The sequence below is a fragment of the Rhynchophorus ferrugineus genome, unplaced genomic scaffold (assembly GCF_030347505.1).
Source record: "Rhynchophorus ferrugineus isolate W39M unplaced genomic scaffold, kcgeb_rfMv2 rfM4, whole genome shotgun sequence".
Classification (NCBI taxonomy): domain Eukaryota; kingdom Metazoa; phylum Arthropoda; class Insecta; order Coleoptera; family Curculionidae; genus Rhynchophorus; species Rhynchophorus ferrugineus.
Window position 1 is genome coordinate 4114211 of NW_027472583.1, and position 26364 is coordinate 4140574.

The following is a 26364-nucleotide window of genomic DNA, read 5'->3' on the forward strand; positions in this document are numbered from 1 at the left end:
ACTTTTTTTTAATTATTGATATATCAAAACAATTTGGCGAAAATTATCTATATTTTTGTCTGAAAATATCAACATATTTCTAAATCGACAATTTTCTACCTCCCTAATTCAAATCGATTGTCAATTATAATTAACTGGATAGTTTTATTTTATGAGCTCTTTCACATGATTAATATGACGTCATACTTTGTATTGATTTTTATATCTATTAAGTAAGTTCAGTTTAATTTAAAAAAACCCAAGATAAAAATTTCTGTCGATATTTCGAGAGCAACAAATTTGTTATATTTAAATGTGTTTGTTTAAAAATATTTTCACTAGGGATTTACAGAATGACATTTAACTATTGGCCACATTGGACGATTTAGTTGAAGGACGCTTTGGAGTATGCGTAATGCAGACGTTTTATGTGTTCGCTGGGTTCATATGTACCGATTCCATTGTGAAACGGTCGTGGAATTTTTCAACATTTTTACAGAGTAAAGCTTTTTGTTTAGAAAACAACATTATCTAAGTGTGCAGTAGATAGACTGCGTTCGCAGGCGAGTTTATACAGTTTATACGAAACGTAAGTGGTATTTTAGTGTAAGTTTTTGGTGTATTGATTTACAGTTCTTCGGACGGACAAATATGGACTCCGACGCTGTCCCAACAAAGCCGTCGGTTTTCTTCGCGGCCCCGTCGCCCTCTCGTTCAGCTTTCCGCCGTATTTCGGTTGAGACGTACGATAGTCGTGGAAACCCAGATCGTTTCGCGAAATCTGTCTTCCATCTCGTCGTTGCAAAAAAGAGAAAAACTTTCACCGCTGATATGGTTGAAATCGTTCGACACGCCCCGAGCACACAGCGATACTCGGCAACGTTGGTATCGGAACCGTCGAAAATTATTAACGTGGCTCGATCCATGGCCGTGTTGATCGAAACGCGATAAATCGTCGCATATGTGGATTGGATCGGATTTTATTCTGTAGGGGAAAAAGCTGTATTGCGACGGACGTATGTGCTGCCGTTGAGTTGTTCAATGCCGTTTCGTCCCCTGCGTGCCTATGAGAAGTCCGACGGTTAACATTAGCGGATGCTAATGGATAGTCCACGATTAACGTGCACTCCGGGTCAAACGAACCGTCGCTTTCGTTTCGTCGTGGCAAATGTGGATATTTTCTTGGGTCGATTCTTACAAAACCCTATCCCTATTTATTTCCAAGCATTTTCGCCGTCAATAACGTCATTTTCTTCAATACAAACCGTTTCTATTGAGAAAATTGTTTTCGCTTTGTCGTGTCGGGTAGATAACTCTAAAAGGTTGGTGATTTAACGATGTTGATGGATTATACCAAGAAAATATTACTCAGAAAATTTCCACTAATGGCCAGTTATCACACTATTTGATTCAATGGATTGAGGTATTTTATTCAATCATTATTTGGGTGAAATATAATCATATAAACATAGTCAATTTATTTGATATTTTGTTGTGATTTTAGTTCACTGTACTTTTCGTGTAGCAAAATGTTTCAAGGAAATTGTTCAATACAAATCCGTAAACGGATTTATTTATCTCTTTACCGTAATTAAAGTTATAATAACTCTTATACAAAGAATGTTTTTAGTTCAGGTAGTAGGAAGTATTGGGATAAAAGGCCAGTATGTCCGAAAATAGCACAAACATATTTCATTTCTGAATAGGGGCCCCAATATCGAGGATTTTTTTAAACCAGCATTTTCGGTACTGACCTATGATGTATTTGCGACATTTAGGGAATTTGAAGAATAATAATTGTACATTTAATTAAGTATTTATCATTTTTAATAACAATTTGTGGGTAGTTTGTTTTTTCCGTATAAAAATAATTTTTCGTGAAAAAAGTTTACAATGTCTGTAGTATTAATATTAATGTAGAAATCTTTTTCAAATCAAATCAGCTTGTTCAACTAAATTCAAATCTTAACATTCTAGTCGACTGGAGCAAAAAATACACGCATATTTATACTTAAAATTGAATGTATTTGTATTGAACAATTTATTTATAATTTAAATAGGAAAAATCCGAAAGAAATACCTATTTGAGGTATAGTGATCACATAGTTTAAATTTTACACAAGTTTAAAATATGAAATTCTGATCATATGTACAGAGTCAAAAATTGAACGTCGCTATGATCTATAACAAGTGAATAATTACATCAATATTTAGTTTTTAAACGAAATATTGATGTAATCAGTATTTTACATTAAATTTGTTGTTATTACAGTTTCTTAATCGTTATTTAGTTTTTATTTTTGTTAAGTACTTAAAACATATTAATTATCTAAAAGTGATTCACAATACTTATTTTTCATATTGTTTGATTTTTTGTATCAAGTGATTATAAACGTTTTGAACCTGTACCTATGTAGACCTAAGTTTAGTTAAGGCGATGATCATCTTCTAATTTTGATCTCGGAAGGGCATCTTGGAACCATATTCGATCTGAATGAGGTGCAGTGGTGTTATTCGTGGACGCCGATTGTTGTTTTGGGATTTAATCAAGCTCCACGGACGTATATGGTTTCAAAGGGGCTCCCAACTGTCTGGTTGTGTTTAATTGTCTTGGACCGGCATTTTATAGCTCGAAAATGTCGTCACGTCGTAAAAGTCGGAGCAAAGAACGCAAAAATATCGCTCCGAAACTGAGGATGGATCACAAACCGACAGCGCCAAGAATCACAGGTATTCTATCGTAGACAGTTGCCTTTCTAAGTAGTTAATATGCGTCTTCAACCATCTACCCACCATACATCGATGCTAAAGTGTGATTTGTTTTTAATTTTGTCCACTCGAAGATCCGAGTTTGCCGGCAGGCCGACGTCGCGAGATCGACAACGTCATGAAAAAAGCCAGGGCCCAGACATCACCCTCGTCCGGCGCGTTTTGGGACAAGAAGCTGCTGGAAGTTGAAGCGAAGGATCCCAACAGGTAACTATAATAATGGTTTGGGGAAAATGTAGTACTTTTTTATCATTGTTTTTCAAAGTGAATTTGTTCCTATAAATTTCTGACGTTAATCAATGATACCTGTACCGTTTTGACCAATGACTTTGTCATTTTTCTGGTTAAACCACAATTCTGTCACTGGCTGCAATTATATTTTTATCTTGTTTTGGTAACTCTCACCCTTAAGACACCCAACATTAAAAATCTTCAAGCGAGCCAAGATTCAATGTATCTTGTTCAATTTTCATACTGTGGATTGACTATATGATCAACAAGCTGTGATTCTAATGAGGTATAATAACATAAAGGACAACGAATCATATCTGTACTTTTATTTTCGCAGGCTCAACTATGCCTAAAATATAAAGAATTCAGTATAGGGTTGAATCCAATTTGCAAAATTAAAATAAAAATTGAATGGATACACACCTGAACGGTATGTCCTCATATGTCTGTTCAGATTAAGTATTCTAATAGGTTTTCTAAAATAATATAAACAGTACAAGAACAAATAAACTATAAAGAATTCTTAATCTCACAAACAAAGCTACTAACAATGCCAGGGCCAAATCCAAAAGGCATAATAAGGCGGAAACTACTAAAGTTTGCCGAATGCAGTTGGGATTCTCCATAATTGGGTACTACTTATTTAAATATGACATTTTTGATCTTTATATGATAGATGAAAGTATAGAGAAAACTCACACCAAATTTCAAGTAAATTGGTTTAGTAGAACTTGCGAAGTCGTGTCAACCTTGAAGAAAGTAGCTTTTAAAGTCTTGTTTTAGATGCCGCGACACTAGAAGAGCTATATCTCGTAAAATAATTTAAATTTTGATAAACCCTGATATAATTTTGATTTAAGGGCTTATTCTTACAAGGTTAAGTTTTGAGAATATGAGGGGAAAACGGTTTTTTTGAAATTCCCATACTAGAATTATCCCCTTAATATAGTTTTACATACCAAATTCATGGTTTTACTGTCTATACAGTTGCACATAATGACATGTTTTTTACAGGTGGCGCCATTCCGGTTATAAATCACTCTACATCGACGGCTCTTCGCCTTCCCGGTCCCGGTCGCGCTCCTTCTCGGACCGTCGCGGTTCGCTGTCGCCTCGCAGGGCTCGGTCGCCTCGCAACCGTTCTCCCCGCTCGCCCCCGCTGAGGGCACGGTCGCCCCGTAGCCCCCCGCCGAGGGGTCGGTCTCCCAGATCTCCGCCGATCGGGTACCGGGGAGGCGGAAGGCCTAGGACGCCGCCATCGCCCAGGAGAAGGTAAGAAAAGAAACTTCCTGCGAGACTCCTGATTTAAATATGGCGCGACGATGTCGCAAACCGCTGTAAATAAATCCGGAGATTATTGGGTTTTGCCGTAGAGTCTATCGAACAAGCTCTCTGGACTGGTAGGGTTTAGAACCAAAAACTTCGATTTTGCTTTAAAAGTATTTTATTTTACGGAAATGTTTCTTGAACTGCAAGCATAAACGAGACTAGAGAATAAGTAGACTTACAGTTATTCTACTAAAACAGCCAAGGTACGCCTTCAAAATGTATAATGCAACGTTCATCAATTTTTTTTTCTTTTTGTTTATTTGGTTCTGAAAATAATATAATAATGTAAATAACGTTATAAAATATAATTTACTTTAACATTATAGTACATCTAATGCATATTCATTGAAGGGCTTAAACTAGGATTATTTAAATAGCCGTAATAGTTTGTAGGTTAGAGTTGTTTTATTTATATTTACATTAACATATGACCACGATGTCGGCCAGTACTAACAGAAATCGAAAATTAAAATATGAATAAATATTATAGTATATTCTAAACGTGATCATATCAATAAAATTACTAGGATATTGTATTAGAGATTTTATTTTGAGTTCATTGCGATGAATTGTTTTTCAAAAATAAACAATATCGTTAGCCAAATTAATTTTTTCCAGGTTTTTTATCGTCCAGTTTTTATGTGTTTTAGTCCAGTCCAGTATATTTCGGTTTTTTGACTGCTACGCATTCCGTCAGGGTAGCAGACTGTAACACTTGTACCTACAACAAGAGAAAAACGCATTGAAGCTTGATTTTTAGATGTCACGTCACTAAAACAGCTGCATGCGAAGATAATTTAAATTTTGAGAAAGCTTTTGTCCGATAAACTTTGAAAATATGAAAAAATCCATTTTTACAAATTTCCAGGCTAGAATATCTCTTAATGTTACACATATTATAATACATATAAATATACAAAGATACAATATAATATTAGATAAGATTTAAGTTCAATTATAACTATATTAGGAAACTGGTGGGGTTTAAAACCAAAAAACGTTTATTTAAAAATGTTTTATTTGCTATATTGTTTTTATTGCATTATTATATGCATATTAAAATGCACTATTTTTGTTATTATTAAGCTATCGCTAAGTTTAAGATTTTTAATTTCATTTATGACTATTGGAAATTATATATTTACCTTTATTCACCTCCACCTGTATACCTTATTGAGACTTTCAGGTTAAATATTAAAAATAATAAAGGTTTTAAGGATTATATTTATTATATTTACGTACAGTGGGAGTATGTGATTATACTTTCACCCAACCTATTACATGTATAATTTGTAGGACTAGAAACTATTCTTCTTAACTTGGCTTAAATTATAGGATTTCTTTGCTACAGGTTGATTTTGTAGTTCCTACCGGATCGATATGCTTGAAATTTGGTGTGAGTCTTCCCTATATATTCTTCTACCCTATCAAATTAAAAAAAGGAAAACTTTTTTTTTTCGTCAAATTACAGCTGTTCGAAGAAACGAGGCATTTTTTACCATTTTTTTACATTTCAAAAATGTTTTAAAATTCTAAGATTTTGTTAAGGTTTTACTTTGAAACTCATTTAAATTTTGAAAAATTAACCGCAAACAGATTATTTTGTTGGATTCTATTTCGAGAATGACCTTTAAAGCCATTATGGACACTTTAGTTTGGTAGAAAGACACAAAAACTAATAAACTAAAGAAAATTAAGATATTATTAAAAGCTAATTTATAAAAGTACAGAAAACGAGTACTGATTGAAAATGAACTACAAATTATAGAAAGAAGTGGTAATGAAGTAGTAGTAGTAGTAGTAATAAAAAAAATAAAACAGTAGAGACTAAAAATGGCTTCATATGATTTACTACAGAACTATTAGAATTTAAGTTTGTTAAATTTTATTTATTAAAATTTGGCGTGAAATTGTTTGCATCTATATACCTCAGACATCAAAAAGCAGAATTGCAAATAGGAAATTCGATAGAAATGGTAAGAAACAAGTTATTGACAAAAAATATTAACAGTTACGTCGCTATCAAGGGTACTTGTTTTGATACTACATTTATATTTTACAACTTTTGAATCCCAAATACAAACAATCTTCATTGAGGATTAATTTACCAGCTTGCATAGTTTTAACTAGTAGTCTGTCTATGTAATTCATAACATATGACTTTTATCAAACAGCAACACTAATATCAAACGCAATGAATGTTGGAACATGAATCTTACATAAACTAAATTGTTTTTAGGTGCGTCAGACGATCAGCATCAGCGAGCAGTATGAGTAGCTGTTCCGATGATTCCTGTTCAGTTTGTTCCCCAAAGACTAGACGGCGATCTAGGTGAGTGATTTAACAGTTTGGTTTTGTTGCCGTACAATAGGCAGGTCATTATCTCCTACAGGTCTCGTTCGTTTTCGCCCCCACCAAGACCCTCGGCCTCGAGTGCCATCCGCAAACCTCCACCGCCCAAACCAAGTGCTTCCAGACCACGGCCGCCCAGCCCGTCGCCATCGCCACCACCAAGAAGGCTTCCGCGACCGATGACACCGCCCGTGGCAAAGAAAATGCCGAGGCCGACGACCAGCGATAGGCCAACAGATCCGCGGACAAGGCCACCACCGCCTCCCAGGCCTACTGCCAAACCGGGTGGTAAACCAGGTGATAAGAGTGCCTCTTCAAATCAAGCGGTATGTATGAGGATTTAAGCATTTACTATCAATTTTAATGAACTATTTGGTAACATAATAAACTACGTTGTTATTTGTCTCTTTGGAGTTATAGACTTAATCCATGGGGGTCAATCTTTCAGTTAGATTTAGATTAATTAAATTTAGAGTTAAATGAGAAAATTTAGTCAGGGTATTGAAATAACTCATGCATCGGCACCAGGGGCAATAAAATTGAAGATTTGTATGTGCGTTTATGATACAATTATTTTATCCATGTTTCTGCATATATAAAAAATTGTTCTAGATGTTGGTTTGTCTTTAGGTCATATTACTATTAACATCGTATTGTAATATTCGTATCTTTAAAAAAATTTTTTTTGTTTTTTTCATCTGTTTATCGTTTATCAAATTCAGCGCAATTTGTCGTATTTTTTTTTTATTGTTAGCCATTTTTTGAACACTCATTTATGGCCTTTTTCCATACATTATGAGCCCTAAGGCCCCTATCGATGTATCTACAAATATGAATGAATAATTGTCGTCTGTTGCAGCCCTTATTAACTCGTATCAAAAAAGAAGGTGCACCCAGGAAGAAACGTACTGGATCTCCAGGTGGTGGTGGTGAATCCTCTGGATCAGAAGACAGTGGCATATCAGCGTCAGTTCCTATTGTTGCCACCACAACAATGACTTTATCAGAAAGGTAAAAAAATACCTTTATTTTGTCGCATTGATGAAATACGTGTCTTACTTGCAGGTTTGGTAAAATTGCACAATGGTCTGCTGATAGGGAACGTCGAGATATCGAAAATATGAGGATAACAAAGACAGGTAGTAACATGAAGGTGATGGTTGAAGAAGATGAATTTCTTTATGGATCGCCTCCTAGAAGATATAGGTACATATGTTGTATAAACACATTTGGAGAAATTTATCGTTATTTTTTCAACAGTTTGTCTCCAATTCCCGCTGGTCATTATCCTGACGAACTTCTACCTTCGGGTCCTTCTCGATTAGCAGCGTGGGATGACGTGCGAGTGCGGTATCAATATTATAAAGATTTAGGTAAGTATCCCGTGTGTTATATTAATAGTTTGATAGCATTTATTAGATACCGAGTTAAATATTAGTTTTCATCAATTTCAATCAATCATTTTCTTTCGTTATCCATACGTAGCAACACTTCAAATGTTTGATTTTGTCAAGTCCGTTTATCTAGAATTAAAAATAAAAATTCCTTTATCGCTTTAAAATGTTTCGGTTATACACAAATACAAAAATTCAATATCTTATTCATGCGATAATGACGATAGTTCTTTATCTCAATTTAAAAAATGGTCTAGTATCTTGGTGGAAACTTTATGCTTTTTATTAACTTTGGGAACTATCACCTGTTAATAATAGAAACACTCGATAGTCGCAAAATAGTTGGATTAGGCGATAGTAAAGAACTAGCGACTGAAAATAGTAATTACTACTGCAGCCAAATGCACACTTCGGCTGTTTTTTTATTCACTTATAACAGACGGAGATGTATGAATTCCTTCCTGTACTAATGGTGGGAGAGGAAAGGAAGGAGATATTGTTGGATTCTCTGAGCTGTACAGATTAGTTAATTTTAAATTTGCGAGTGGCAGTCTGAAAACAAGGAATGGAATAATGTTTCCAAATATATTTAATCGTATATTCTTTATATAACATTCGGGAAGTAACAATAAGATAATGTAATGACAGTAATCGGTAATTCTATTTCATACGTTGGAATGTTGTTGGCGCTTACTTTTTTTTTTCAAGTATGCCATAAGTGAGAGGGAGATGGACATAATCGTTTTGGAAAATAACAGTTTTATTTTGAATGATATAAAATTATTTTTATATTTGATACATTTCACTTGATTGTAAAGAGGAATGGAGTAATGATCACTAAATATTTATATCGTATTTATAGAGTTCCAAAACGCTGCTATATTAATGTACAATATATTGTTATTACAAGCATACTACAAACCATATATATGTTGTATGTTGATGTAAGCATAAATTCGGCACATTATTTTCAAGTCGCGGCTAGGAGGTCAAAGTCTGAACGGTCAGAATAATCAGTCGAACGAAACTAGTAGATCGAAAAATAGCGACTGAAACAGTCGACAGTAAAAAATAATCAATTACCAAACAGTCGATATTCGTTTTCAGTCGTTAATTGCCAACGCTACCTCTTATGGAATTTTTTTTTCATTCTTCATTCTGAGAATTCAGTCTAGGAATCTCATTATGTATTGTTAAAAAGATATAAAATTGATTTATCATATATGATATGAAACGATCATTTTATTACCGCATAATCATATTTGTTTTGTTTAAAACTGTTCTATAAAACTGTTCGATAAAACGTTGAGTAATAAAAGAACAATACGGTCCATTATGTTAATGCCTCATTGTTTTCCAATTTTAGGTTACCTACGAGATTTAACATTGGAAGACTACATTAAATGGGAAGAATGGTGGTACAAGTACCAGGATTGGTTAGCCAACGAAAGACACTACGAACATTGGCTAGCCACTCATGGTAATTCGGGCAGACGAAGAAAGAAGAGATTGCCGGCCAGCCAACGTCTAGGAACATAACAATCTTGATAACAAAATCTTTAGTTATCGTGACTAGCCGGGATCTTGAATTTTGTCGGAATTGTAACTAGTAATTACCTAAACGAATACGATTTCCTTTATATTCTTTATACGACTAAATTTAAGATTCCCAGTCGTAATCGACAGAAGAAAAATCTCAATTAATTCCTTTCGTTTAGATGCAAATATCTCGGATATGAAGGAGAAAAAACTGTTTATAGGTTATATATATGGATATCAAACTAAAAAACACTTTCGTTATTACTAATGTATAAAAAATACGAATAAAATGTTTATTATGATCGTATTTGTTTAATTTGAATTCTCCAAATATTTGAACAGAATCAAAGCAAGGATTCTCTAAAAGAATTAACATGTTAATTAAATAATTGATTAAGGATTCCATCTATTGAAATATCCATATTTTGGAAATATCCATTTTGGTGAGTTATTCTTGGGCCAAAGGCCTTTGTTTAGCTCTTCAGATTAAATACTAAAAAGTACTTTTATTATGTGTTGTGGTATATCGCCCTAAAATATTCCTTCTCTGGCGTCAGAACAAAATTATAAAATAAACTTATCTCTATAGGTACCTGATCAGTGTAACATATAAAAAAAAGAGAAACGCTGTATCGTATATTTTTGACGGCGACGTGACATCATCAAAAGTTTTTTATCTCTCTTTTTGATCAAACAACTAGACTTGTTGAAAAAACATCCATATATTCAAGGATTTGTTTATACTGAGTGTCCCAGTACTTATTGTGATATTGGCTCCCAGTAAAGCTAAATATTTATAAAATATTTATTACAGGGGAAAATTAAAAAGTAAGATATGTTATATTAAATACTGCTCAGTGTAAAACGTTTTCAAAATACATAAAAAACACTATCTAATCTGAGATCTGATAACTTATTTTCTAATTGTACGTTATTATTGCTTTAAATATTATAAACTATAAATTAAAAAATAATGTGTTCAAAAAGAACTAAACAATATAAAATTTAAATTTACTGGCTACACGAATTAATTGATTGTAAAACTTTTATTATATTAGATATTAGACACTATCCATATTATCTGCAGGCATACAAATTTTTTTGTTGCCCTTTGCAGTCCAATTTATTTTTTTCATCCGCTAAAATAAGCAACACTTAATTTTTATTTTTCTTATTACATTGCCTTACGCAGGATGTTATATACAATTGAATGAGCAGTTTCGTTAAATTCAATGGTACATTTTTTCGTTTGCTAAAAGCCTAGAGATAGCTACACAGATACAAGTTTTAAAACCTCTCAATTCCTTTGTAAAAATATTATATTTGTATATTTTGAAGATTTTAATGTGGGCTCAGCAACTGCAGATTCTAATATTTCACTTGTAGTTATATTTTCCTTCTACATAAGTTAAGAAAACTGATCTGTAAATGTACACACCTTATGTATTTCAATTCTATTACCGACATAGATTTTAATGACTGAATGGCTTACATTTAAAACTACTATTATGAATTATCTCTTGGATAAGTACTGCTCTTCCACATTTGGGGCTGTGGTCATCTGGCTGAAATGCAAATAACATACCGTTCTGTCTGGAAGCTTGATGTAGGAGCTTATCAGAGGTTTATCATTATTTGCTTTTAAAAGCCGTTTCTACGCTAGAGCATAATCCGTACAAAAGTAATTAATTTTATTTGAATCTTCACATCCTGAAACAATAGTCTTATTATGTTTTTACACTTAAACAAATATTATTTACCTTAAATAACATCATAACAACAAATTTCAGTAATATTATACACAAAAATAGAAAGAAGCTCTAAGAAGAATATCAAATAGCTTCAATACAAAATTTCAAATGGAAAGCCCTCTAGTAGTTAGACTGGCAGTAAGAACATGGTTACAGGTGTGCCCATTTAAGTTCTCATTGTATGCCTCTATCATAAAAATATATTATGTATCATATATATATATATATATATATATATATATATATATATATATATATATGAATGGTTTTATACTACTTTTCTTAGTATGTTGTTTCTACAAATATATTAAATATTTTATTTTAAGTGTTATACGGCAAAGCCACTCGACAAACTGATTATTGTGATGTCGAAAAGTGGATTGGACATCAGGAATCTGCATATCGTCGACCAAACTGAATTAAATGAGGCCTTAAATATCTGACACACAGAAGATAGAAATCTCGCCCGAAAGCTAGCTAAAATCACCCAGCTTCAGTTCCTCCAGTAAGTTTTGAGGAAAATTCCCAGGAGATACGGCTGAGCACCGCAGTAGTGGCTATTTCTGGAGAATCCTAAGCGGTATTCGTCAAACTTTGGTAGTTTTCCCCTGATTTTACGACGTTGCGATTTACAAACATTCGTGATGTAGAATCCAATGAACTACAAGAGTAATTTTGGGGGATCATAGTTGGCATTTTCAAAACTTGGGTAGTTTCCGCCTAATTTTGTTTATAGTTTATTTATATTTCTACGATTCATATTTTAATTATAAATGGTAAGTCTACTAATGGATAAATAACTGATTTGGAAATATTGTCTTTTATACAGTTCTGACGTGAAGAGACATATGAGGAAATTCTATCCAAAAAAATTTAACTTGAGTTTCAATTTTAGTAGTTTAGTTAGTTGTGAATAATGTAAATGAAGAATATAAATTTATTCTTGTGGGCAGGCCAGAATCCAAAATCCTCATCCCTCCAAAATTAAACTTTTTCATTATGGTGGCGGTAGGCCGCCAAGTGAAGGCTTGGGGTATGGTTTTGTTTCTACGGTTGAACCCATCATATATCCAGGCTCAAGGAATCCGGAACAAGCCAAGGCAATGAGACAAATAACAATTGGGTTGCTTGTTCTGATTGATGAAAAAAGTTAATACAATTGCAAAGGGCAAAAATTAAAAAAGAATTTATGGCTACATATGATATGGATAGTGTCCAATTATATACATATAAAATAGAAAAGGAGGTTTGTTAATCAAAATTCAAATATGTAATTCTTTTATTAAATAACTTTAAATATTGTATTATTATGTATTTTGATTTTTTATGTATTTTGAATTTTGTAGTTTATAATATTTAACTGTACGTACGATTAGAAAATGTTGTTTGGTGTCTCTTGAAAATGGTTCTCTGTAAAACGCTAATATTCAAATAAAATTTTACTAAAGACTTATTTTTAAATATCCCCTGTAATTAATATTTCCGCTTAGCGCGCCCTCAGGTGTCTAAGACGCACAAAACTAGGTTACAACTTATTAGACGGCGAATCGCTTCTGTGTCTATTTTTACTATAGGAAGTATGTGTAAAATCAGCAGTTTTATATGGTGGTTGGTCGTGCCCCTTCAGCTTTATTCCATTTTTGGTTTTCACTTGGTTCGATTTAGTTGGTGTAATTTCTGAAACTAAATTTTATTTCAATAATCCTTTCGATCCTTGGTTTAGTGTTATATTGTTTACGATTGTTTCTATAGTGTTTACACAGTTTTTAGGTTAGAAATAGGTGAAACACTTGGTTATCGATCAGAATATTGAGTTTTGAGATGGTAAGTCAAAACATTAATATTTATATTTGGAGTTAACATTTTAATTTAAGGCCTGCCCTATTTGTTTGGTGGAAACGGAAGATAACGATGATTTGCATACAGCCACGTTTAAGCATAAGTTCAACTTTGCTTTACGAGATTTTGAAATAGCCAAGTAAGTTTCTTGTGATTTTTGCTTAGTTTTCACTAAGTTTAACATTAACATAATAACACAATACAGAATAACAATTCATTTAACATATATGGATGTTTACAATTGTAGAGCGAATTTGTGTGGCAATCGTTATGGCGTTGAATTAAGTATTGATATTGATCCCTTAAATGGATATCAATATGATTTTACAGAAATGCAAATAGGTTGTTTATATTTAAATGTAAGTTCTCGAGGTATACTCATAATAAAGATTTTGCCACCTATATACATTAATATTTAACATTCGTTGTTACAGATTTCTAGTGATAATTTTCGTAAGCACAATAATGAAATTAACTTTTTGTGTAAATTAAAAAATAAAAGAACTAGAAATATGGACCCAGTTTATTTAACATATTGTGGTATATTGCATCCTTATCGGGCATTCCACATGGAGGACCCAACATTTGATTTAACAACATTTAAACAATTGCTACCAGGTAAAAATTCAATGGTGATTTGTTTATTTGCTTTTATTATTACTTTTCAGGTGCTGACTATATCATTAAAGTTAAGTTTAAGCTGGACCAAACCCATGTCAGCAATTATAAAATTCCAATATACTTTACCATTCAAACAGTTAGTGAAAATGAAAAAATACAGGTGTTTTCAATTGCCAAGTCAATAGTGAGTAATAGTTTGCATTGTAATTGCAATATTAATTATTATTTCAACAGGTTGTTGCAGTACATGATGATTTAATATTAGATGATTTTATTCCTATTAAGAGTCCCTTTAGGGGTTCTAAATGGGAAAGTACTAAGGTTATCCCATCTAAGTTTAAGTATAGTTGAAGTACTTTCACACACATAAAAATGAAGATTTATCTGTTACTTTTTTTTAGATATTCAGAAATAGAGGAATTTCAGATTCCACCGGCATATATGAGCCCTTTATTTAGTGGGTTAAATCCTAGTAGGTCTGATGCCACAACAAAAAAACTGTTGTAAGTTTCTGTCTTTTGTATTAAAATGGAACAAGATTCATGACATGAGTTTATATTATTTGTAAAAACATTTTGTATTTAGGAAGTTGTTGGAGCCAGGACATGTTACCATCAACAATTATGAGGAGTTCTTTCATATCCTGTTATGGCTAGAGGAGACCTGTGAAATCGTAGGTCTAAGCTGTTATAACATGGAGAATGTAAGTTTTTTTCATTAAACTAGATGTTTTGCAGATTTATTTTCTTAGTATACTTTTCTTGAAGGTTCGGCTTAAACATCTAGAATCTGATATGTTACAACTGTTGGTACCAGGGTTAGCAGAAAAACGACCATCGATAATTGTAGGCGACAAAGTAGAAATTAAGGTTCATGGTGATCATACCTCTTATATAGGAAGAGTGGAACGGATAGAAGACCAATATATCTATATAAATCACCTGAATGATGTGTAAGTTTACTTTTTAGCATACAGGGCGATCGGAAAAAAAATAATTTTTGAAACATCAAGAGAGATGGCCGATGTTATATTCTTTTTACGAATCACTTATGATTCGGAACGGGACGAAATTAATACACCACTTATGGCCTTGGAACAAAAGAGAAACTTTATTTTGATCCCTGGTGATTTATACCTACTTGATACGAGTCATAGCGCCCTCTATTAACTTTCCTTCCTCTTTTCTATACTGGCTCTTGTATCGAGACAAGTCATATATTTAACAATTCTATGGTATTTCCTTTGTTTGGTCCTTTGAGTAGTAAATATTATGGATATGTCTGTATATTGATTTTCATTGATTTTACAAAACTTTATTGAACTTATCTAAAATTGAAACAGAATTTATATTTGAACTAATTGTGAAGTAAATCTTGTTTAAAATGATACAAGGCAAGGTAGGTGAGTGAAGCCTGGCGAATCTATATTTTAAAAGCTACATTGCTTCTTTATAACTCAGGATTAACATCATGGCTATATCGATCACACCGAATTTTTATTAATTCTTTTAGGATCCTAAGTGTCGTTTGCAACAACCCAGAAATGGATATGGATGTGCGTTTTCATTTGGGCAGGATTCACTTGGAAAGAATGCATATAGGTGTGCATAATGTGGTAGCCAGTGGATATGTAAAAAATCTTTTTCCTAAGATCGAGCTGGCCAAAATTGCCGTAAAGAAACGCTATAAAATAGGCCAAAATGAGTAAGTAACGCAGGCCTAATCCACATAATTAACAATTGTTATCTGAGTAATGTATTTTACTTTCATTAGAGAGCATTTTTATGTTTTATGCTTAGTTCTTGTTTCTTTCGATTCAATGTATCCTTGTAAAGCCATTATTAAATAAAGTTACTATCTGTATACATCTTTCTTGATAAAACTACTTTTAATCACTGCATCCTCCTTAATGCATTTGCCATATCTGCAAAACAGTTACTGTTATTTCTCTACTCATACATGTTAACCAAACGTTCGTGTACATTCTGAACAATAACACACGTGCTCATAAAGCTTTCACACTCTATAATACAATTCCCTACAATTTAAAGTATATTAATTTTATACTGACCTTTTGTGGTTTCCTCTTTCATCAACCTGTCTTGGTAATCGTTTTGAAATAGCTCATTCTTTAACATGATTTCCTAGAAATTTATTTTATGTACTTTAAGCCATTCCTTAATTGTATCCCTTATTAATGAACTTGTTAGGATTTTCTCCACCAGTGTACTATATACATATATATATATATATATATATGTGGTAGATGCAGCATTGTACATAAGAATAACTGATGGTTCCTCCAAGTTCTTTAAAAGTTGATTTTCAAACTACTGCAAAGACAAGTTATGGTTCATTTCTTCATGGTAGTCACCCTTGGACTTAAAGAAATACTGATTCTGCACCAGGAATAAAACCATTCCTGTTTTCCGCATGAAGAACTAGATGTCTGCAATGAATAAATGTTATGACTAAAAAAACCAAATCGATAGGTATTTCAACGTTTACCTTCTTCCATGACCTTTGTTGTCTTTACACTATATTTATTATCATCTTGCCATGAGCAACCCAATGTACCATTCTGAAATATTCATGGCTCTTTTAAATATATAAATTGATATAATTCTTTCTTGATTTTCTTATATGTTTTTACAAATTGTATTCTTTTAAAAGCAATCTCTGGAAGTTCCATTAAACCCCTTCGTGGGTTATCTTTACACCGCTTAAATCCTAGATTATCCAACAATGTATGAACGGATGTTCTACATCTCTCAAGTAGCTGTATATCTCTCGGATCTTTGTGAATACTTTCCAGACTAACAATTTTCTCTGAAAGAATTGTATTAAATTGTTTCGATTGAAAAAACTACTTACTGTTTTATACATTTCGTATATTTGATCTCTGAAACACCAAGATTGATCTTGATTTGTTGTAACATTTTGCTTTAGTTTGGTTGTTGACGTTTTTATCGTCTGTCCCTAGGCCAATAAGTATTTGTTATGTTTATCTGATGATAATTAGGTCGGATGGAGATAGACGCTTTAGCCTACGTATTTCACTGTCAGTTCGCATATTTTGCCGATTAGCGCGTACATTGGGGTGCACTGGCACTTTTTCAAAGTACTTCATTCATACAGACACATTTAATTACACTCGTTACAGTTTATTTTAAGAGCGATTCCCCATAGTCGAATTCCATATAACCAAATAGGCGTGGGTATAGAGTTATACAATAATATTTTATTATCTCATTAGATATGAGGGTGATATATATAATGATAGGCCAATACATTTAGTGGAGTTTAAGTCCAAACTGTTTCCGTTTAGCGAGTTTTATCGTTTAACGGGCCATATTTTGCCGAGAAGAAAATTTAGTTAAGGATATTATTTGAATTATTATTTAAGCTGTTTCTTATTCAAATGCAATTCATCACAATGCGATTATGATTGTTACTTCGGGACAATTAATGGGATTGAAAGTTGAAAAACTGAACTCAATATAAAATCTAAACTTGTATCAGTGGATATTTATTATATTTCTTAAATTCGTAATATAATTTTTTCTTTACTAAAAACTTGAAATAGTATAACTGAACCCGGGTTTCGAAAGCATTAATGAAAAGAAAAGAGATAAAACAAAATCGATGTCAAATATTGTATATTTCAATATTGACATAATAGCATCCATATATTCACGTTTTATTGATGTATTTCATTTGCATCTGGTTCATGGAAAGTGTATTCATACCACCTATGAGCTCTAAATATACCTTCTATTGTAATTTCATATTTTTATCTAGTATCATCTATGTACTTAATAATAATAATATAAACTAAAAAATATATTATATTATCAATTATTTTTTTATATAATTTTTTTAATTTTAGTTTTTTCAACGGGAACGTTTATAATAATCCAGAACAGCTAAATGCTGTTGAGGATATTGTAAATAATACATCTAGAGGTGCTCCTTATTTAGTCTATGGTCCACCTGGTACAGGTAAGATACGATTTTTAAAATTAGTAATATATAAATAATAATAGTATTTAGTAAACTTTATTCAGATTAATATGACATCTTTTTGTTTTTTGTTTATTAAATTTAATTTTGTAATATTGTTTGAGATAAAACTTAATTAATCAAAGTATATTTAAAAATATTCAGTGTTAGAGGAAAGTAACTAAATATGGTTATTATTTTGTTTTTGGGTCGAAAGTAAAAAATATTTATGTAATATTAATCAGTTATATATTTTCAGATAACACAATAACATTTTTATATTTTTCTTGATAAACTATATTATCAAAATTGAGCATTAAAAAAAATTGCAAAATAGATACTGAAATATGGAACAGTTACACAAATATGGGCAATAAATGTGCACTTAAGTATCTTCTAAGACAATAACATTCATATAATACTTATCTATTAAGAGATAAAATAACTTTGATAACTGTAAGAAATTAATTATTTTACCTAGAAAAATAACATATCCAAGTGTCAAATTCTGGCACTGCACAGTCATTATGAATCCAGAACCTACACATCAAGAATTTCACCTAGAGTTTTCTTGTTTTCTGAAAAAAGTTGCATTGAAAACATTTTCCATCAACAGGGAATTCTAAGGCATCTGTCGTAGTGTCTGAGTCAACTTTTCTACCCCTATTTGACATGTTTCTGATTTTTTTTTAGTATAGGACTTATGTCATAAGGATATACTAGACCTAGGCTGCTACGATCAATTTTAGGAGACGATGGTTCGCCACCGAGATGTAGATGGTTCTGTTCATGAGCCTCAACTGGATGTTGAAGTTGTTCAAATAGAGGAGCAATTTTTGTTCGGGTTCAAATCTTGAAACTGATTTGACTTTTGGTAGAAATATCGAGGCGATATGCGATTGGTACCTGACGATGATTTTGTTAGAGTAATATCTGTGCATCCATCTTTAACAGCTGTTTGTTATGTAGCAATATAATCTACATCACTAAATATTTTGTTATATATGGACTAGCTTAAGTTTAGAACCATAGAGACAGCCCATACTCGTTTATTGAAATAAACGTGATCTTGTACTTTACAAGTTATATATTACAAACAATCAATTGGAATTAAAATTAAACTTATATCCGATATAAAATATGTTGTTACACTGTTTATCACCAATTTTGATTAAGAAAAAAATACTATTTTACCTATCTTGCCAAATTTTTAAGTAGAGGCGAAATGACGTCTTCAATTTGCAGAGGTAAAGTGATTGCAATTTTAGGGGCGAATGAATATAACAATAGATAATCATTTGTTGCGTCTTTCCATTGAGAATTGTTTCTAGCCCATATTAAAGCACTAGACTACATTTAGTTACTTGCCTCTAAAAATAAACTAGTTTGATTTTAAAATGTATTAAACATTCTTTCTGAATACTTAGTATGGTAAATTGTTATTTATTATTACTATTATAGGCAAAACTGTTACGATTGTCGAAGCAATATTGCAATTGAAAAAACTCGGAAACAAAAAAATTATGGTGTGTGCCCCATCAAACGCAGCGTGCAATATGCTGACGGAGAAGTTAACAAAATTTTGTAAAACTTCCGAGCTGAAAAGGATAATGTCACAGAACGCAGATTTGTAAGTTCCTTTAACGCTGGACCTATCGCTATTTTAATACCTCGATAGTCACGTGGGGTCTTCAGTGATCCCAAAAGTAAACAGCAATTAATTGGTATTTTAACCTATATTTTTGATATATTATTATTGGACAGAATCGCATTGAAACAAAAAGTAACGGATATTGCAAATCAGACATTTATTTATATAAACAAAGTAAATAAAAATACGGTTATAGTCTATTCAAAGTAACAGTGAACTCACGTCATTTCAGTTTATGACGTCAAAACGGTGCAACGTGGCCGCTTTTAATTTAATATAATATGATATGATATATAGCAACATTCTAATATAAATAAAATAGTGAAATAAAAATGATTTCAAATTTATCGAAACAAAACGCCAAAACAGCATTTGCCGGTTTTCAGCTTTTTTGCTGTTTTATCAACACTAATGTTTTGAAGAATTTGCAGACATTTGAGAAAACTTTTAGAGAGCATTGTATCTCTTTTTAATTGGATTACAATGAGAAGAAAAATATTGTCCGATTCTAAAACGAATTTACAAATTGAGGCAGGCAATACATTAAACATCTTGATGACATGTGTTTACTGCTACTTTATATAGACTATACAATGTTTTTCATATTTTAACTCAATCACCTTAAAATTAACTTAAAATAATAAAAAAAACATAACCGAAAAACAATTGACAGCTTCCTATATAGAAATGATAATTTGTGATCAATAAACTAAAGATTAAAATAAAGTATAAATCAACTAAATAACCTAAATAAAAACATATACTTTGAGGAAATGTAAGTGACTAATTATTCCTTTGGACACAATAAGTACATACAGCTTTGGTATATTTTGGTATAAAGAAAACAGCTTGCCGTATTTAGAAGGTTTGCTAGGCATATACTGATGACACCATCAAGATCCTCTGAAACTCTCTAGCATTTCATCTAGAGTAACATACTCAGTATTACTCTAATGTTGCTCGCAATTCTGGACAAATGATTCATAAATCTGCCTCACTGATGCGAGTTTATCGCTTACATTACTCTCAGTACCTGTATGAATGTCCTCAAAACGAAAAGCTCTAAGTAAAAATTGAAAACGTTTAAACATCACGGCCCGATAAGTATCCAAGCCGGTTTCATCAGTAATCCAAATGTCATCAATACAAATATGTGACCACTTATGTAGTTCGATTATGTACAAACATCAAACAAGGCTCTCAATTCAATCACATTTGTAAGACCACAGTTTCGTTCTCTTTCGTAGTCTACTTGTATTAATTTTATTTTTATATTTGTGCAAGACACTATGGATACTGAAATCTATAAACAATGACCAAGATTCTATAGGGCTACTAACCTTTCGCGATACACCTTGTGGACCTGTGTTCTCTAACTATATTATGTTGACGTATTCTTACACCATGTGAGTAAGTAGTCTTTTGCCCTTTGCAAATAGTCGTGTGATACATTTGCAATGACATATCATTTTCGTCACTATTTGACATTACAGATAGGTCAAGTTGCTCTTGATGATAGTCTTCTTCATAATCCTGTTCTGATTCCGTGTCATACTACTAACACTAACTTCATACGAATAATCAGCATTTTCTACATCACCCTCTTCATCACCAACAATTTCCACATCTTTCAACCCCTCAGAGATTTGCGAACGAAGACATGCCAAATGGCATCTGCGTCGAGCGTAAACCTTTTGAGGTAGCTGTCTACAGTCACAGATCGACGAATGTATTCTAAGTGTACTTTTTGTGATCTTGTAAAACCTGGGCTTTGAAAGACCTCATGCGACGGATCGAAAGTTAAAATAAAATTACGTTCGGGTAAATTAAATGTTCTAAACTATAAATATTAGGAAAGAAAAAGCGAACTGAGGATTTAAATCTATTCGAACATAAACCAGACTACTTATCCCTAACATATCACACTAAAAACCAACACTAATTTATTTATTTTCTTCTAGGTCATCCGTCCATAAAAATATCATAGATTATTGTAATATTTATATTGATGGTAGTGACATAACCATTATTCCTGTAGAAAAACAAGATATAAACAAATATTCCATTGTCATAACTACACTGGTTCTATCGGGAAAATATACTGGGTATTATTATAAGTTTTATATGTTACTATTTACTTAATTCCATTTACTTTTAACAGAATATACTATCCAGATGTACTATTTATAGACGAAGCGGCCCAAGCTAGAGAACCAGAAGCTTGTTGCGCCATAGGCTTGTTATCACCGGGTAAACAATTGGTTTTGGCAGGAGATCCACAACAATTAGGACCTACAACTCAATCAGATACCTGCAAATCACATGGCTACGGTAAGTTCGCTCCGCTTTCATTGATCTCAATCATAAGTTGCAAATTTGGCTCGATTTCGTTTCCTTTCAATAGCGATTCATAAACGGAAGTTCGTTTCGATATGTCTCTCACTGTTAATTTTGTGGGACCCAAGAGGTTCGTTTCTAAAGTCGAAATGTTGGTAACTAAAATGAGTAAATCAATTCGAATACTAGTGTTCATTTAATCACACGTTATAATAAACACCGTCCAATTTTCACCACACCAAAAAAAAAAGTATGAATAAACGAAGTACGCTACCTTTATACATGCTATATCAGTTGCTTAAACTATTTGTCTATAAAATATTTTTATAATTAGTTTAGTTGAGGAGCTTCCAGCTGGTTTATTGTACTTACGATTTACTTACTTACGATTACTAATAAGGGTATTTTGGTTTTAGAAATCTCATTATTTGAACGACTGTATAAGATGCCAATCTATCAACATCCACATTTTATGACAATGTTAAAATTGAACTTTCGTTCCAATAAAGATGTGATCGACATTCCTAACAAATTATTTTATAATAATCAATTGAGGGTAAATATTAATTATATTCATTCATGTATTTTTAAAATATTCCCATGACAATTACAATTACAATAACAATATCTCTGCAATTTTTTAGCCCGTTTCCAAAGATGCTGCCACGGATCCCATATGTGGAGTTTTTGTTTATAGGTTAATTGTTAATGATAATGTGGGTGCTAAACATAGAAGTCCAATAGAATTTTGTTCAGTTATCGCAAAAGAACAACGGCAGGGGAGATCACCTAGGTCAGGTTCTTATTTCTGTTGTTAATCGTTTTTACTAAATCGGTATCGTTGTTATATATTGCTTTTAATTCAATTAAAATAATGTAGTTGTTAAAGAAAGTCAAAACGAGTGTACAACTTGTTGCTTGCTACTGTCATGTTATGAAGTACAAGCTGTTATTGAAAAACCTTTGGATGATCTAGCAATCGTTCCCATTGCGATGATAAATAGTAGCCGGTTAAATATGCTAATTGTCTAATATTTTTCAGTTATTACAACAATCGAGAAATACTCATGGTCAGTAAATATGTGGAGAAACTGACATCGTTTAAGTTTGATAATCCTATTTTCAATGTCAAGCCGCAAGAGATAGGCGTTGTGACCCCATATATCCGACAGGTAAGAACGTTCAGATCGCTGGTATTTTGTTTTACTTAACTGTGTGACGTATAGGTGTACAAGATACGCGAAAACCTAAAAAATTTAAAGAAAGAGTGGAATGACATCGATGTGGGAACGACCGAAGCATTCCAAGGGAGGGAGAAACGAGTTATTATCATTTCGACTGTTCGGGCTCAGGAAGACTTGCTACTGTACGATCGAAAATACAAATTGGGTTTTGTAGGAGAGGCAAAAGTAAGTGAATGATTATTAATTCGGTTGCCAGCGTTGTAATACAATTATTTTGCTTATAACAGAGGTTCAACGTCGCGGTTACAAGGGCGAAATCAAAACTGATCGTTGTCGGGAATCCCATGGTTCTCCATACTGACAGTAAATTTACGGCTCTTATGGAACAGGCCAGAGAGATGGGCACATTGTGTGGGGCACCTTTTGTTCCTCGAACTGAAGTAGTTCGCGAAGACATACTGAGAAGATTTAACAAAATGTATATAAAAGATAAACAGATCAAGTCATAATATATACGTACTTCTGGTACAGTTTTATAGATTTATTTAGAGATTTATGGTTTATGATTGTGATAACTATTTTTCATTTGTGGCATACCATATAATATAAGATCAGTTATATTTTCGATATGATATAAAAAAGTTTTCTTGCTGCAATATTATATTAATATAAAGTTTCTTTTACATTTTAATTTTTTTGAATATATATAATATAAATTACCTGTTCAACTTTTATATTGTTACAATGATACAAACTTAGTTTATAAGTTGAATTGTTTTAATACTTTTTTATGTGATATAATTAAGAACGAGTTGTAGTTTTATGTTGATATAGTTAAGTGCGATCGTTTATGACGAAGTATTTTGGCATCAATGTACTAATGTTTTTTAAATGTTTTAATAAAATGTTTTTCAAAATTTTAAAACAATTACTTTTAAGTAAAACTGTACATAAAATGTTTTTATTAGTAAGTAAACATTAAAAAAAAATTGAATAATGTTTTATTGCAGTCCACGAGTGAAAACCAACAAACTTCTCTTAAGGCTCCTTTAATATAAATGATATTGAAGTGTCTACAAAATTTTCGTGATATATTTTTGTAACGTGTGGCCGAGTATTGTGCTGCAAGATAACTTATATTTTCATATATCGTACTTAGTTTTCTAGTATAATATCACTTATAGAAAAATTAAATAATTATACTGGTCAATGAGGATTTTTCCAATTTTACCTAACATGAAAGAGATTAACTTATCGGACAAAAAGGCTCCTCTGTATATCATCTTATAGTATTTGTTTTATTGTCGAAATAAATTATTCCATTGTTATGGAATTATAGTGTTATGATCTACCATAAGAACTCCAAAGTAAATATCTTGGACAGCAAGTCAGATTATATTCCTCGTATATGTCGTATGCATTTTTATATTCTACTTCCAATGGATAACTTGGTAACTTTTACTTTCTGTTTTATTTAGTGAATACTAAATTGTTTGTTAAATTCGACGCCATCTATTTACCAATAGTAGAACTATAAAATCTACCCGATATATAGTCTATTCAAAGTTCATTTGTATATAAGTCTCTATTATAAAATTTATAAAAAAAATCTTTATATGCTTTCACATTAATATTTCCCTTAATTAAAGAATTCCTAAGATCCATAAGATGTTTTTGTCATACTCAAACATAATAATTCATTATCATCGAGGAAATTTTATACTCTTTTTATGGATTATTACTTATTTATTTTATACCTGTTCTACCTTTATATTGTTAAAACTCAGAGGATTCTATTTAGACATTTTATTATGATAAATAAGATATAATATTAATAAGATATAAAATTGATAATATATTTATTATGGCATAATCGTATTTTTTATTGTTTAAAATGGGTATTGTTCTATAAATAACTGCATGCGCCATGTAAGTCTTCTTTTTACAAACGAGGGTTTTGATTTTTCATTTATTTCTGAGTTGTTAGCAACCACGTGGGATTTTAGGGGAAAAATTGAATATGGATACATGAATAAAGTTATAAAAATAGGTAGAAAAAATTAAACTAACTATATAATTGGCATAGTAGATAACCGTAGATAATCATAGAGAATATTTGATACATTATATATAATATAATAATAAACGATTCATGCAATAAAATATGTAACTATTGACATTCTTTGAACTTCTTATCTAATTATTTACTTTTTAGGTACAAAACTTGAATTTTGAAGTTATTAGTTCATGTAATAATTGTCAATATATCCTTTTAATATACCTTTCTAAATTGTAAAAAATAAAGAGCCTGATTATGTTCGTTATTGTTCTAATAATCGAATATAAGAATAATCAAATATACAATGGTCTTTTACACCTAGACTATGTTTATTTTGTCAATATATTAATTAATACAATAAAGTACGCAGCTATTTTATACATGGCCCTTGAGACTTTTATCAATTGTTCATCAATAAATTAATAAAAAATTCAGTGGTGATAAATTTCCTTCTTTCAGTATTCTTTTTTATTTATATATAAGATATGAAAAAGTGTCTATTTTTAACCGACTTCAAAAAAGGGTGGACGCTATATCCTGGACTGTATATTTATTTTATGTATATATTTATTATTATTTTTTTATATATATTTTAAAGTCTCCTTTTACCAACTATGGGTTTCTCTGGACTGGGCCTAAAGTTTAACTAGTTTTAACTGCAGCCTGGTTACTGGCGTGACTGGGATCATTTTACTTGTGGGATTTTACACTCTTGCCTAGAACATTCATAAATATTAAACAATCACAAACATAAATTTACGACCATGCCTCAGCAGGATTCGAACCCGCGGCTACCGCAACAGTAGGATGACCATCCCATCGCCTTTACCACAGCGCCACCAATGCGGCTTATGTATTTATTTAGAATTTATTATTCGAAAGAGTGAAAAACTCGAACGTAAGATATTTTTTCATATATTTTTTTTACCTAAAATAATCATATATTCTAGTATATTGTTGTAACAAAATATTTAAAAAAATTGAACCGACTTCAAAAAGTAAATAAGGAACTTACTAAAAAGTAAGAAATAATCAAACTTAAGAACTATATAAAAATAATTAAAGATCTTATTTAACCTTTTTACTACAGTTATTTTGTATTCTACTATATGCACACAATTTAGCTTAATACCTACCTAAACCTATTTATCTATTTAGAATTTTATTTGAACTACTACCAATTGATCCGTTTGAAGTCGATGGTGAGCCCAAATAATATAAAAAGAGATCTAATTTGTTGTTTGTTCTTTAACAATTAGTTGTGTACTATGTTGTAGTTTTATTAGTTTTGTTTTTGTTGAATATCTGGAAGAGGTAATAATAATT

General features: G+C 31.7%; 2 protein-coding genes across 8 annotated transcripts; both read left to right on the plus strand.

The window, feature by feature from the left end:
- Positions 1-396: 396 nt before the first annotated feature.
- Positions 397-9897, plus strand: LOC143196574 (uncharacterized). Of its 6 annotated transcripts, none has more exons than XM_076404344.1 (10): positions 397-568; positions 2609-2709; positions 2823-2955; positions 3994-4251; positions 6548-6640; positions 6702-6987; positions 7521-7672; positions 7727-7867; positions 7922-8034; positions 9422-9897. In XM_076404344.1, exons 2-10 carry the CDS (start codon positions 2616-2618, stop codon positions 9592-9594), a joined length of 1443 nt encoding a protein of 480 aa, XP_076260459.1. In that variant the 5' UTR covers positions 397-568; positions 2609-2615; the 3' UTR covers positions 9595-9897. The 6 variants fall into 6 exon arrangements, with proteins under 6 accessions (XP_076260459.1, XP_076260461.1, XP_076260460.1 ...); XM_076404346.1 differs by having other exon boundaries at positions 408-568; positions 2447-2709; XM_076404345.1 differs by having other exon boundaries at positions 410-1402.
- Positions 9898-12906: 3009 nt separating this feature from the next.
- On the plus strand, positions 12907-23904 carry LOC143196566 (putative helicase mov-10-B.1). Of its 2 annotated transcripts, none has more exons than XM_076404326.1 (19): positions 12907-13169; positions 13220-13323; positions 13432-13543; positions 13619-13802; positions 13853-13989; positions 14040-14146; positions 14207-14308; positions 14391-14508; positions 14573-14757; positions 15318-15509; positions 17695-17807; positions 19269-19437; positions 21420-21563; positions 21620-21789; positions 22212-22351; positions 22440-22588; positions 22838-22967; positions 23022-23204; positions 23267-23904. In XM_076404326.1, the coding sequence occupies exons 1-19, from the start codon at positions 13167-13169 to the stop codon at positions 23486-23488; spliced, it is 2664 nt and encodes an 887-aa protein (XP_076260441.1). In that variant the 5' UTR covers positions 12907-13166; the 3' UTR covers positions 23489-23904. The 2 variants fall into 2 exon arrangements, with proteins under 2 accessions (XP_076260441.1, XP_076260443.1); XM_076404328.1 differs by having other exon boundaries at positions 14391-14478; positions 14543-14757.
- Positions 23905-26364: the final 2460 nt, after the last annotated feature.